Source organism: Leptonotus elevatus, chromosome 1 (assembly GCF_054856555.1).
Source record: "Leptonotus elevatus isolate MCC_2025b chromosome 1, RoL_Lele_1.0, whole genome shotgun sequence".
NCBI lineage: Eukaryota > Metazoa > Chordata > Actinopteri > Syngnathiformes > Syngnathidae > Leptonotus > Leptonotus elevatus.
This window is the reverse complement of record NC_141239.1, coordinates 28,233,334-28,248,333: the sequence shown is the minus strand read 5'-3', so window position 1 is coordinate 28,248,333 and position 15,000 is coordinate 28,233,334. Positions and strand designations below refer to the sequence as shown.

The following is a 15,000-nucleotide window of genomic DNA, read 5'->3' as shown; positions in this document are numbered from 1 at the left end:
TCACTCCCAAAGAGAACCTCAGCATCCTCTGCCTCCTGTCTTTTCCTGAGTGGCACGGTCTCCAGACCAAACAACATTGTCTCACCAAAGTTTTATAAACCTTTCCTTTCATTTTAGCTGAAACTCTTCTATCACACATCACACCTGACACTATTCTCCACCCGTTCCAGCCTGTCTGCACACGCCTCTTCTCCACACTCTCTGGACTTGCACTGGACTGTTGACCCTAAATTCTTAAACTCCTCCACCTTCTTGGTCTCTTCTCCCTGTAACCTCACTCTTCCACTTAGGTCCCTTCCATTCACACACCGATACTCCGTCTTGCTACGGCTCTTGCTTCTCCTCCACCTGTTCCCTGCTCTCACTACAGATCATAATGTCATCAGCAAACATCATAGTCCATGGAGATTCCTGTCTAACCTCGTCTGTCATCTTGTCCATTACCATAGCGAACAAGAAAGGGCCCAGAGCTGATCCTTGATGTAGTCCCACTTCCACTTTGAACTCCTCCGTCACACCTACAGCACACCTCGCCACTGTCTTAGTCCTCATACATGTCCTGCACCACCCTGAACATACTTCTCTGCCACTCCAGACTTACAAAACCACAGTTCCTCTCTGGGCACCCTGTCATAAGCTTTCTCCATATCTACAAAGACACAACGCAGGTAATTCTGGCCTACTCTGTACTTTTCTACCAACATCATCAAAGCAAATACTGCATCTGTGGTACTCTTTTTTTTTTGGGCATGAACCCATACTGCTGCTCACAAATGCTCACCTCTGGCTCATCAGCTTTATTGTTCTGTAGTTGCCACAACTCTGCACGTCTCCCTTGTTCCTAAAAATGGGCACCAGTAGGCATGTCACGATAAGAAATTTTGCTTGGTGAATAATTGCCCCAGAAATTATTGCGATAAACGATAATTTTGCTGTTTTCATATAATTTTTCAACTAATATAATGTTAATGGTATAATAAATGAAGAAAAACAAAAAAACATGAACAATAATCAGTCGTTTGAGCTTTTTGTAAGTATGCTGAGATTTCCGACTGCGTGCGTCATTACACCTAGAGTCCATTGCAGAATGTGAGCGTGTGCTTGCTTTTCTTTTGTTTATCTGCGCTAAATACTTTTTTTTGTTACAAAACCTTGTTTCTAAAACTCAAAAACACACGTGTCTTTTTCATGCATTTATTGAAAAACATGCGTACCCGCGGCAGGGGATACTATTTCTTGGGGGGTAAACTACTTTGGCACATCACCGCCTCCAAGAGTGCGTGTCAAGATGATTCACTCAATACGCTAAGCACGGTTTAGGAGTCAGTCGTGACAGGAAAGTTAACTTGATACCCACCTAGTGTCTTTGGTAAAGCCCGTATCTCACTGAGCAGCACAGGATTGCGAGGATGTGTGGACGTAGCGAGGGTTGCTTTTTCGGCAGGCTTCGAAGCACAGGCAATGAATAAAAACAACATTGATAGCTGTGGTGCGCTGCTAGCAATAATGCTACATGGGTAATAGCAACGCTAATGCCGTCGGCGCAAGCGCCGTGGGTTCGCTTACCCGCCCGGGAGACTATGTTCGTGTTTGTCCGTGAGTCGGTGAATAGAAAGAAGAAGAAAAAGTTGCTTTACCCAATGACCAGTGCGAATGTTGATGGCGCATGTTAACAAACGCGCACGTACATGGCTGAGAATTATCGCATCTGGCAAACTTATCAAGCTTGTTTTTTTATTATCGTCTAATTGATTTATTGCATATCGCGACAGCCCTAGGCACAAGCACACTTCTCATCCATTCCTCAGGCATCTTCTCACTATCTTAAGATCGTGTTGAAAACCCAGTCAGAAATTCTACTGCTACCTGTCCTAGACACTTCCATACCTCCACAGGTATATCATCAGGACCAAGTGCCTTTACACTCTTCATCCCCTTTAATGCCCTTCTCACTTCATCCTTCAAACTCATCTTTGCTATATCCTGGTCCACAACAGTCACCTCTTCTATTCTCCGTTCTCTCTCATTTTCCTCATTCCCATCTCTGTCTCTTTGCCTTGCCAACCTGTATAGATCAGTCTCTCCCTCCTTATTGTCCAACTTAGCATACAAGTCATTGTAAGCCCCATGTTTGGCCATTGCCACTTCTACTTCTACTTCCACCTTATGCTGCATTTCCCTGTACTCCTGTATACTTTCTTCAACCCTTTCAGTGTCCCACTTCTTCTTAGCTAACCTCTTTCTCTGGATCCACTTCTGCACCACCTCATTCACATTTGCTGTAGTTGTCCAGTCATCTGGAAGCACCTCTTGACCATCCAGAGGCTCAACTCCTTCCTGAAAGTCATACAACACTCTTCCTTTTTCAGCTTCCACCATTTTGTCCTCTGCTGTGCCTTTGCCGTCTTTGTCTTCCTCACCACCAGTCATCCTACACACTACCATCCTATGCTGTCTGGCTACACTCTCACCTACCACTACTTTGCAGTCACTGATCTCCTTCAGAGTGTTTTGTTATTTATTATTGAAATATTCAGAGCAAATAACATGTCATTCAATAAACAAGATTGTGCAATTGAAATGTTTTATTTGATGGACGGTCCAGAAGGGCTGTTTCTGCATCCATTTTTGTGGTTTTGTCAACAATGATTTTAAGATCAGGTCGGTGTCTCATCGTCCCTTGGCTGCTAGATCTGCTTGAAGATGGTGTGTTCCCTCTTCACGTGGGGCTTTTTTTGGGCGTAATTGTGAACAGCCCTATTGGAATATGTGACTGATGGGTGTTTTTAGTTCCACAGGTGTTGCTATTTAGATTAACTGCTTAAACATTAACATGCTTGTTTTTGGCGTTGGGTTTCGAACACTAGGTGGCACAGTGGGTTGTACCCATATAATGAGGTACTTCTTTAAGACAGTCAAAGAAGAAAGCCACAAAGGTTGAATGGATACTATGGCATCGTGTGTGAACTGCGGAGCTGTTAATAAAATGAATAAATACAAATACAAGCCTAATTGCTGAGAATGCGACACAGCTAATCAAACTCAATGTTCGCTATAGGCAAAGACAGTAGCCCCCGCCCTATATTTAAAATTATTTGCGGAGATTGATGGCTTTCATCTGCTATGATCGGAGCACAAGAAAGTTATATATTATCAGCCATTCCCACATCATGTTAATATTTGGGCGGACCGCCCAAGGAAATTGGCCGCCGCTCAAGAAGTTTTCTAGAAAATCTACCGTGTTTTCAAGACTGTAAGGCACACTTAAAAGTCTTAAAATATTCTTGTGTGCACTAAGTTCCGGAGACGTTTTTCTTCAAGACAACCCTCGGTTAAATTTTGCTGTGCCAACGTGCGTTTCTGATTGGTGGGCTGGTTCATGCTTGTTGCTAGTTGGCTGCTGGCTTGTATTACGGTACTGCGGCGGACGGAGGGAGGAAGGCAGAAGAGAGTTGCAGCTGTATGTACTCGAATGTGGAGATGGAACGAGAAAGTGAATAAAAAGAGAAAATAAAACGCCAAATTGCAGTGTGACTTCCTGTCTTCTGTACATCATTTCGTCTACCGCATTTGGACCCCACCTTTTTGGCGACGTGCAGCCACCGGGCACTATCCACGGAGACGATTCGAACACCGGCCAAGACTAGCAGGAACGGATAACAAAATACTAACGATATTTAAGTATATATAAGTGTCTGATGTTTTTCATTGTTTTGCTTTCTTCTCTGTAAGGTAAGCATGATTAATTTCGGCCAGAATTATCCCATAATATTTTCTCTTTAACCACCGCAAAGCACTTTGTGCACATTATGCTCGCAGTTTGTGCTTTTAGATTGTGTATTCATGTCCGATCCGTCCCGATCTAGTTTTTGTTCACTTATAATCCAATATGACAACCTTATTTTATTTGTATTATTATGTTAATAGAAAATTGCAAAAAATATGGAGTCACTGAGAAATGTTACAACATTTTTACTCTGAAAATTCACTAGAATGCACAATATGAAGTGCACCCAACCAAGTAGATTTCAAATCTGTGGGAAACACTGACTATGCTAACCACCACACGTGTCAACTGTCGTATACCATGTATTGCTTAGTGGTTTTGAGGACCAATTTGAAACTTAAGTGAAGAAATAACTTGCTCATATGTCAACCATTAAAAGGATACTTGACTCATTGAGCCCTTTTCAGCAGTAGAAAGTTAATATTTTGTCCATAATAAATGTGATAACTTCATTATTTTTCATGTATAATTAATACCTTTAAGAAGTAATTTTTCCACTTGCTGTTGACTGAAGATGACATCACCTGTGCTAAGGAAGCAGGTAACGACCAATCAATCCTGAGTTTGCTGACCATACCCAGAAAACAGGTGAGTCCTGATTGGTCTTTACCTACTTCCTCTGCACAGGTATTATCTACAGCCGACAGCAAGTGGATTTTTTTACATGAAAAATAATTAATAATTGAATATATTGAATCTTGTCATTTTACACTTCATATCTTGCACTGACAGTTTGCCTTGTTTTTTTCCAATTCACACACGTCCTCACCACGCACATACACGCGCACACACATGCGCACACCTACTGGTGGCTAACTGTAGGTAACTGCAGCTCCGAAACGAGCACACCGTACCATACCTGGCGCATGCATGCTAAAAACAAACGGTAGTATATACGGTAGCAAGCATTCTACCATGTGTTTTAAAATGGCAACTGGAGTAAAATAGTGAGTTCAGTTGTACTTTATAATTCAACTATTTAGCTCACGGTACTCACGTTATTTGTTGCCGTGCACTTTAACAGGCGTTCACAATCCATTCACACACCGCGGCGCGGCCGGTGCGGCCTCCAAGTTTATTTTGGTGGATCGCTCCAATGCTTCTCCAGCGGTTGGATCCTCCCAGAATGATGGCAAGCCCCGACGTTTTCTTGCTTCCTCAGCTTCCGAACCATGGATTCATTGATGTGGAATTATCTTGCGGCTGCTCTATTCCCATGTACAACCGCGTAACTGATAGATTGCAGTTTAAATTGTGTCTTGTAAGCACGTCTCAACTTTAAGATGATGTCATTTACAGAGTTCCGCCGGCGTTTTAGTCGTCTACGCGGATAGCGCCTGGTCGCTACACATCGCCAAATGGGTGGGGCCCAAACGGGGTAAACAAAATGAACTACAGGAGCCAGGAGGTCACACTGCAGTCTGGCGTTTCATTTGATCTGTTTTTATTCACTTTCTCGTCCCATCTCCACATTCGAAAACATACAGCGACAATTCTCTTCTGCCTTCGCCGCCACCCCCGTCCGTCCCCACACAGGCCAGCAGCCAACCAAGAACGAGCGTGAACCAGACCGCCAATCAGAAACATGCGTTGGTGCAGCAACATTTGCCCCGAAGTTTGGCTGGAAGGAAAACGTCTCCGGAACTCAGTGCACACATAAGACAAATTTAAGTGCGCCTTGTAGTTTCAAAATTTTCTTGGGCGGCGGCCATTTTACTTGGACGACCCGCCCAAGTTTTAACATGGTGTGGGAATGTCTGACAGTATTCCACTCTCCTAATTCTCTAACCTCTAATAATCTCTGAAAAATTTGTGACATATCAAGGCACAACCCAAGATAATCCCCGTAATGAATGAATTTTTGAGCCAAATACAAATGTGCGGTATAGTGAATCTATTATAAGTGAACCGCGAAGTAGCGAGGGACCACTGTAATTGTTAAGGTGTCATCTTGGTCTCATGATACCAAAATGTGAACAGCATGAAGAGCAGGGGGACTGTTTAAATACCAATTATGGTTGAAAACGTTAGCATTAACCACAAACTCAGAGCTACTGCTTTGATACAACCGCAGTTGGCAGAACTGCAAAGTTGACCATTCTGTGTTGACCATTCTGTGTTGACCATTCTGTGTTGACCATTCTGTGTTGACCATTCTGTGTTGGATTTTACAGGCAGCGTAAAAAGGGCTAGAGATAGTTACAGCTCTGATTTAGTGCCTATACATCATTTATTCCTTTGATTGCTTTCAGTATCTGTCTGCTGTTACTTTGGCCTGGCTGCCGGCTGTCAGCCTTACTCAGTAGTACAAGCAGGCCCGTCCCATACAAAACAGAGATGTGGGAGGGGACACACGGAGCAGAGAAGGACCGCTGAGCTGCAGCCTGCCCCTCCCCCTTCCAAAGCAAGCACAGCTTGCCTGATGCTTCGCTCCCTTTCACACCAGAGCATGACTTTCGCTTTGGATTTCTCTTTTCCCACTTCCTGGCTTTGGATCACATCTCGCCACACCAGCAACACCCCTGCCAATGTCTCTAAACTTGATTTACAGCTCCATTATCTTAAGACCAAGAGGAGCAAGAGAAGCATATACTAGACTGTGATAAACGGCGAAAAAAAAAAGAACACTTGTGGATTGTTCAAAAAGATTAAACCACCGCGCAAAACACAGTTCTTGAACAAGGCATGATCATTGTGCTACTGTACCATGCTAAGTCGGCGTCCGAAATTGAGAAATTATTTCTTCCTCACCTTATTCACGTGTCCAGCTTGCTGAGGAGTCAATGAGTTGTGACCACCCAACTGTGGTCCTCCTTGGGTGAGTGTCTCTGCCAGCACACTTCCTCCCGGTGCCCCCGGTATACCTTGGCTCTGGTACTGCATGCCAGGTCTTCCTCGGCCTGCTGGTCCCAGAGCTCCATTCATCACCTGTCCGCTTGTGCCCAAGACCCCGTGTCCCTGCCCACTGTTCAACAGGGCCTGATTGAAACTCATGCCTCCATTGCCTTGTCCCGTACCAACGGCTAATTTCTGGCCCTGGGGAGACGGATGATTTGGAGAGCCCTGCCCAAGTGGGCTTTTCCCAAGCACTACTCCGAGCTGGCCACCAATCATGCCTCCGTGTTGGGGACTGCCAGAGCTGAGAGAACTTCCCAAGATGGAGGAGCAACCCGGCCGCAAGAGTTCTGACAGCTGCTTGTGTTTGGCGGCGGCATCTGAGACGCTGGAGTTGAGACCTGGTCCTCCTCCAGCGCCGCCGTTAGAGGACATACCCATCTGGGATAGGTCTCCATTGGGGATGAGCTCATTCGGAAGGTTATTTTCCAGGTCCAACAGGGACACAAGATCTAAAGAGGAAAAATGTAGATTAGTAAGACTGTATGCCATAAATGAGCAAACTTCAGGTAGCGGGTACAAGGATGTTTTAACCTGATAAACTAACGAAAAAATCGATTCGGCAATATATCCCGATATTACAGCGCGCAATTCTCGAATCGATTCGATATGCGGCCGAATCGATTTTTAAACATCCATTTTTTATGGGAATATTCAACAAAACGTCTTACTTAGGGTTAGGATTCACACATTAAGCATGGAAGAATGTTATATTAATGGAACATTAAGCCTTAATATTTAGTTTCAGTGATGTTAAAACATGAAACAGACTGCAACTTGAATTTTCAGATAAATCAATACATTTTCATACAAATCTTACAGTGTACACGTACAAGTTTACTGCTTAGTATTTTCTAAATTTGAGTTCAAAAAAATTTCAATAATCAATTTATAGATTCGTATCGGGATTAATCGGTATCGAATCGGATCGTGACCTATGAATCTTGATACGAATCGAATCGCCAGGTACTAGGCAATTCACACCCCTAGTATATATAGTTTCAAAATTGGAATTTAAGAACATGTTAAAAAGTTGTTTGCAAATTGCAATACAATCATGACACAATTTTGACCCCAATTTTTGTTTGGATTTTAGGTAAGGTGATTACTGTGTCCTTTTCCCCACACATGTAATGGCTCCTTTCACACTGAGTAAATGGCAGTGCTGGCTTGGAGCTAGAGTTGCTTAGATTTTTTTTTCCCCTGCAAAATTGCCCACATCAACTGGTGCCAGACGAGCATCGACTTCAGAGCTAAGGCTCCCATTACATAAGAGCTTGGGGACAGTGACCACAGGTCCCCGGTGCGCACATTCAACCGCTATTTTACGGCAAGATGCAAAGGAACCCTTGTCACTTGGCGTTTTATAAACGAGATGCATGGATGTGATATTTGTGACGCGATGACGTAGCTCTGAGATTGTGCACTGTCTGGTGCATCAAGCCAAACCAGTGTTTGAAGGCGAGTAAATTGAACACCAATACAAACTCCAGCCGTTTAAAAAGGATACAATTGGGTCATAATGAGACCACCGCAGAACAGAATCATTTGGATAAGGCTTTATAGACAGACTGATCTGAAAAATGTAAAGGTATTAGATATTTTTGGGCCAGGGTGTGAATGGATGTGTGAGAAATAGATATAGTGTAGGCTTGATGTCAAAAAGATAAGCAAAACGGTTAAGCAAGCTGGTAATCCACAGTCTTCAACCGCTTCCTCAAGGCAATCTGTTCCACATCAGCAGAAACATCATCAGAAGATTCAGAGAAGCGCCTTTGCCATGCTCGGGAGAAGTCGAGACGCGTAACGCTTGAATGCAATTCAAGCGCATGTCGCCGAATAATGCGGCGCTGGTGTTGGAGAATGTTTGACCATTTTCTCACCCCATGGTGACAAGCTCACTCAGGCACGGCACACTTTTCACCCAATTTATCTAGCTTAGTGGAAGTGAGACTGTTCTGATGGAGCGGTTCTGTCTTACTCAAGTGAGCCACTGCCACTTGCTCCACACGATTAATCGATTAACAAAATTGTTGATTAATTTGAAAACACTTAGTTGTCAATTAATTGTTGCCTCTCTACAGTATAGCATGGTCCGACATTAATGGTGGCCCAATGCCCCTGGGCCAGTATGGTCAGGGTTGGGGAATCCTGGTCCAGATGCCACAGACTGGTTTTAGCCACAGGTACTTCTAATTCTAAAGGCCAGGTAAACAAACTCGTCACCACCTGTTGAGTAGAAACATGTGTGGCTAAAGCCAAACTGTTTTAGGGTTTTTACTTACTGGACCTGGATTCTATAACCCTGAGTTGAGACTGTCTCGAGCCACCATGTACCTTACAGATGCTGGCCAGTGGGAGGAGCGCATGTGTCATATGAAACCCTGCTACATTGGACCACAACAACACATGAAAGCTTTTACGTGTGTACGGGAATATTTAGTGGGCTACTGAGCATTAAATTCCACTTTTAAAGCTGCCCTATGGAGGAATTTGCCCAAATATATATCTACAATAGCCTTTTTATTTGACCATTTGTGACCGAAACATCTTCTAATTAACAGATTAACATTTTAGCTGTCCAGAATGGGTACTCCTGCAAGCCTCTGGCCAATAGTTTTCAGAGTGGATTTGGGTTTGAATTTCCCACTCTGTCTGCCAGGGTTTTTCATGGCTCAAATTGAGGCAGAGGTGGTATCACCCTGACTATGATGGGTGACTACCGATACTAGGTATCGGTACCAATACCAGTCTTATTCTAAGGTATCGGTACTCGCGGCGGTGACCTATACCATTATCGGCCGCCCTTCTGCAGCCATTTTACGATCAGGGAGTAGAAATTAGAAATTATATGAATACGAATCCATTAGTACATATTAAATAGTAAATATAGTTCAGCGTTGTTGTAAAACATTATTATGTTTATTGTATATTAGTGTTGCACAGGATTACCAGTACCAGTACTGTACCTCGATTTTTTTTGGCGTCAAAAACGGCTTGGTATCAATTTCTTTTAGCACCGGTACTTCAAAAAATAAATACGAGACAGCCCGCCAACTCTATTTTAAAGGCGGGTACACATACACGCATGGCCGCATGTCTACCAATATGCGTAAAACGCCTTAAACGGCACGCCACTTTCGGATTGTGTGCGAGAGGGCTCAGGAAGATGGCTTCACGCACTGAACACTGACGAGCTTGCTGGCCGTGCACTCCTTGTTGAGAAGAACGACGCGCGCAAAGTGTCTATGGAACTTTTTCTCTTTTTTTTTTTTACATGGCCGACAGCCACGGCAAGCTAACTGACATGACGTTTTGTAACAAGAGCAAATGATTTTTCACGGAGAAGCAGAAAAAAAAAGCAACACTCACTCCTGAACCTGCAGTGGACTCAAGGTGCGTTCAATGAACAGGCACACAGTAAAAAATCTCATTAGTGCATAGAAAAAGCCGAGATGACTGACAGAGCGACAGGTTGTGACACATTTTTTGACACTTCCCTTAAAAAATAAGTCGAGTGTGAATTATTTTGTTCCCAGTTTGTAGTATTTGATTACACATTCGAGTAATTGGGAATTGGAGAAGAGCAGAGACATGCACGCACACTCAAGCAACATTACATTGAGTCATGGGAGGAGTGCCACAGTATTACTAATATTTAAAACGGATAACAACAAATGCAGTCAAATACAGTAATACAAGAATATGGCATGCAATATGAAAGCACATACAGTATATACATATATATATATATATATATATATATATATAGCATTTACATAAATTAACATGTATACATCCTAATATTTTGAATTAATAAAAAAATATATGTATTTTGCTGCTTTTGCTGATGTTTTAGATTTTTGTCAAGGTATTGTTTCAGTACCGATATCGAGGTATTTTAAGCAGGCATAGTATCGAAGTTAAAATGTTGGTATCGTGACAACACTATTGTATAGACTGTTTTTATAACTTTGCCGATGCCTGGAGCGCGCTACGTGTGCAACGGTTGCTCCATGATTTGTTTCTTATTTGGTACATTAAAGTAAAAAAAAGAAGAAAAAAAAGAAAAACTTCTTCGGTTGTTGCTTCAGGTCTTTCCGGTGAGCTGCTGTTGATATAGCGTCTCCATAATGGCGCAACACTGCAACTGCAGTTAAAATGCGTTGCTGCCGAGCTCAATCAACACAGCTGGAGCACTGTGTTGAGCAATATAAGTGGCTCAGGCTGGAGGTGGCAAGCAATTTGGGTGGAGGTGGTCGCCTCTGAATTTTATATAATTAATATAATCTTAGTCCAAGCATTGTACTGAATTGCCGCCCTGGTCCGTTACAGTATTTGAAAAGAAGTTAAGACACATTTTCGTCCGGCATGCTTTGAAACAAAATTTTCTACAGTCATTGGTTGAAACCAGTTGAGACCATCAATGTTGGTGTGTCTTAAAAAGGGCCAAAAGTGGACTACACAATCGTGAAGTTGTAGAGCAACCAGGTAATGTTGGTGCTTTTGATTCACTTGTTGCCATGTCAAAAATAGCTGCACAAAACAGTAATAGTTGACAAGAATGTCAAGAAGAGAAATACGGTGTCCTAAAATTCTTGAATCTATTATGAAAAACGCACACCACAAATATTTTAAAACACATGCAAGCCTTTTAAATTGTGAAAAAAAAATGGCATGATGTGTCCTTTAATACAAACATGAGCAGGGATATTAACCACTGATGGAGATAAATTATCATCCACGGGGCTTGAAATCTTTTTTGTTAAACATTCAAAGTCTCACAGGTGATGCACAAAGTTGTTGTGCAGGTTGGACAGGTGACACAGACCCTTAGGCTACTTTCTCATCTTTGCGCTGTTTTTCTCGACTTTGTAGTTATATTTAGCACTCAACTGCTGGAAAACTTGTCAGAATTAGAGGTAGACATCAAATGTGCTCATCTTCTGCCATGTCTCAAGCTAACCTTGAACACTGTAAAGAGCACTTCATTGACCTGGATGACTGAGCAGAAATGTTGATTCTCTTAAGGTTGGGTCAAATGTGTTATCAACTTAATTCTGGTTGGTTCATATTTCCTGTTTTTCCCCAGTGGCTGAGTAGGACTATGTCAATCAGGTTTTTGTGATATTCTTGTCAATGATTGTGTGCATTTGAATCAATCTATTTGTGATGTTTGAAAAAAAGGAGCACTGAGCAAAGATGTAAATTGCTAGGTTAGCTTCTCATGCTAGTTGCTAGCTACCAAGTGATTGGTTAGTTCACATACGTATACGCATGTCCTATCAGGTCTGGGTATCGATTCTAATTTCCTGAATTGGTCTGATTTCAATTCACAAGAGTTCAGTTTGATTTTGATTTCGAATCCGGAGGGTCCGACGTCCTTCAAAGGGTCTCCAAGTCTAGCCTGGTGCAAGTCCAGACCCAAAGTCAGGATATGGTAAGATTAAATACATTTTGCTTTCTTGCTCTTCAAATGTAGCCGTTCGTTTTGTTGTGAAGTTGAACCCTCCCTCCCTCCCTCCCAGAGTTCATCCCATCTACTGGGAAACAAACCCAAAATTACACAATTCATATGTTGCTGCGTTATATACTGTATCTCCCCCCCCCAAAAAAAAACATTAGGTTAGCCAATCAATTTGTGTTAAGTAGCATGCTTTAAAACGGCTACAGTAGGTTCTCAAAAATAATAAATATATTGGTTAATAATAGCCCTTCGAGTAACTCACAGATGTGCCCCCCCAAAAAAGGGGTTATATGTTTTACTTAGTTTAACCACTGCTCCAATCACCATATAAAAGGTGTTGGGGTAGTATTGAAGAAAAAAAAAAAACCCACATTTTTTTCTCTCCTAAAAGGTGCATTGTGCCGTTTAAAATGATAATTTTAAAGCTTTTCTACATCAGGCATTCTTCAGATGAGTACGAAGAGCCCTGACTGTTTTACTCTGACTGCACCCTATCAGCTTTTATATTCCCTTTATAGTAGAGTGTGCGGACCCTGCACACTCCACAGTTTCTTTGAGGAGGGGAGGAGCAGAGTATTTCTTACCTCATTTGAAGTCATATTTTCGTTTGTCAACTGTGGCTGCCGCTTTAAGATCGTGCACGTACTCGCGCGCGCACCATGAACGAGCCTGACACAGATGCTGCAGTTACGCTTTGGGCCAGAGGTAGCAGTCACAAGTAAAAAATGATATTTATTTTAAAAAAATAATTTCCAGTTTAATACATTTTGTAGAAACTTTATCTGGACGTACGCCGCCATTACTTACGTATTTATTTACGTCGCAACGCATTCCGTGCGTAGTGACTCTCTGCCGAGCAATGTGAAACGCCAATAAAGAAAGCAAGTTAAGACCCGTAGCGTTCCTAAAGAAACAACATGTGGTCGGGAGAGTCACCCTCCCCATGCCATGCTCTCGTCATTCACGAGACACATTCAAGAGTTTTGATCGTCCCTTTAGGAACGGCTACGCTTGCTTGCAACTGTTTTTTACTTGCGTCACCACAACATCCCATTTTGGCCATATTCTTTCGGCTTTATTTTCATTTCAGCCGAATGCCAACAATGCCTATTTTTTGCCATTTTCAGCCGAATATTTTCGGTGGTCGAAAATTCAGTGCATCACTAGTATAGACCTTTTGCACCTATGTCACGTGATCACGTGACTTCACCAATGTGGACGTGTGGAAGTGAATGAATGTTAAATTGAAGCGGCTGGGACACGAAGCGACTTAGCGACTGTTTTATAAGTTATTATTGCCCATCTAGCCATGACGTCTACTAATTCGACTGTCGGCACATGGAGCACGGTATTTACAGAAATTGGAGATTGCTAGTTTGGAAACAGACCCTTACCTTACCTTCTATCACCTGCTCTGTTCCCTGATTTAATACAATTGCCGACTTTGTCGGAATTCACACCGGCCGCATAACCTAGATCATGTACGTATCGTATCCCCTTACATTGGAGATGATTTAAAAGCTTAAAAAGCCTGCTAAGGCTGGGTCTCCGGGATGAGATCCGCTCACACCAGGGGGACAAGATACCTAAAAAGTAAGACTTGTTTATCATGTAACTGATGTATAATCTGCAATAAGCAGAGACGCAATACTGAGGCCACCAAACCGGAACCCATCAACGCGCCACTGCTGCACCTAGAAATTCTGTCCATAATAGTTATGAACACAATCAGTGACAAAGGGCAGCCTTGGAGGAGTCCAATCCTCACTGAGAACAAATACGACTTACTGCCGGCAATGCGAACCAAACGCTGACACCGGTTGTACAGGGACTGAACAGCCCGTATCAGGGGGCTCGGTGCCCCGTACTCCCGAAGCACCCCCCACAAGACTCCACGAGTGACACGGTCGAACGCCTCCAAATCCACAAAACACATGTAGACTGGTTTGGCGAACTCCCATGCACCCTCGAGGGTGTAGAGCTGGTGCTGTTCCACAACTGGGACGAAAACCACACTGCTCCTCCTGAATCCGAGATTTGACTTCCCGACGGACCCTCCTCACCAGAACTCCTGCATAGAACTTCCCAGGGAGGCTGAGGAGTGTGATCCCTCTTAAAAAGGGGGACCACCACCACGTTCTGCCAATCCAGAGGCACTGTCCCCAATGTCCACGCGATATTGTAGAGGCGGGTCAACCACGACAGCCCCACAATATCCAGAGCCTTTAGGAACTCTGGGCGGATCTCATCCATCCCTGGGGCCTTGCCACCGAGGAACTTTCCAACCACCTCAGTGATTGCGACCCCAGAGATAGGAGAGCCCACCTCAGAGTCCCCAGACTCTGCTCCCTCAAAGGAAGGCGTGTCTGTGGAATTGAGGAGGTCTTCGAAGTCTCCCCACCGACTTACAACGTCCAGAGTCGAGGTCAGGAGCACCCCATCTCCACTATACACAGTGTTAAGGGTGCACTGCTTTCCTCTCCTGAGACGCCGGATGGTGGACCAGAATTTCTTCGAAGCCGAAGTAGTTTTCCATGGCCTCACCGAACTCCTCCCATGTCTGAGTTTTTGCCTCAGTGATTGCCAAAGCGGCATTCCGCTTGGCCAGCCGGTACCTGTCAGTTGCCTCCGGAGTCCCACAGGCTCTCCAAATCACGCCCCTCGAGATCTCAATGTCATTGCACATGTGAGTTGTGTTGTGTGTGAGTGTTGAATTCCCTCAGCAGAACGGGGGAGTCCACAGAGGGAACGCTCTCCAGCACACCCTCCAAGGACTCCAAAAAGGGTGGCTACTCTGTTTGCTGTTTGGTGCGTATGCACAAACACAGTCAAAACCCTTCCCCCTCACCTG

The 15,000-nt window shown here is 43.6% G+C and overlaps 1 protein-coding gene across 2 annotated transcripts in view; it reads right to left on the bottom strand.

Moving 5' to 3' along the window:
- crebbpb (CREB binding lysine acetyltransferase b) overlaps positions 1 to 15,000 on the bottom strand; it is a 56,287-nt gene that overhangs the window by 32,198 nt on the left and 9,089 nt on the right. For both annotated transcript variants that reach the window (XM_086088608.1, XM_086088617.1), the window contains exon 2: positions 6,539 to 7,134. In XM_086088608.1, coding sequence (XP_085944734.1) covers positions 6,539 to 7,134 — 596 coding nt within the window. The remainder of the gene's footprint in view (positions 1 to 6,538; positions 7,135 to 15,000) is intronic.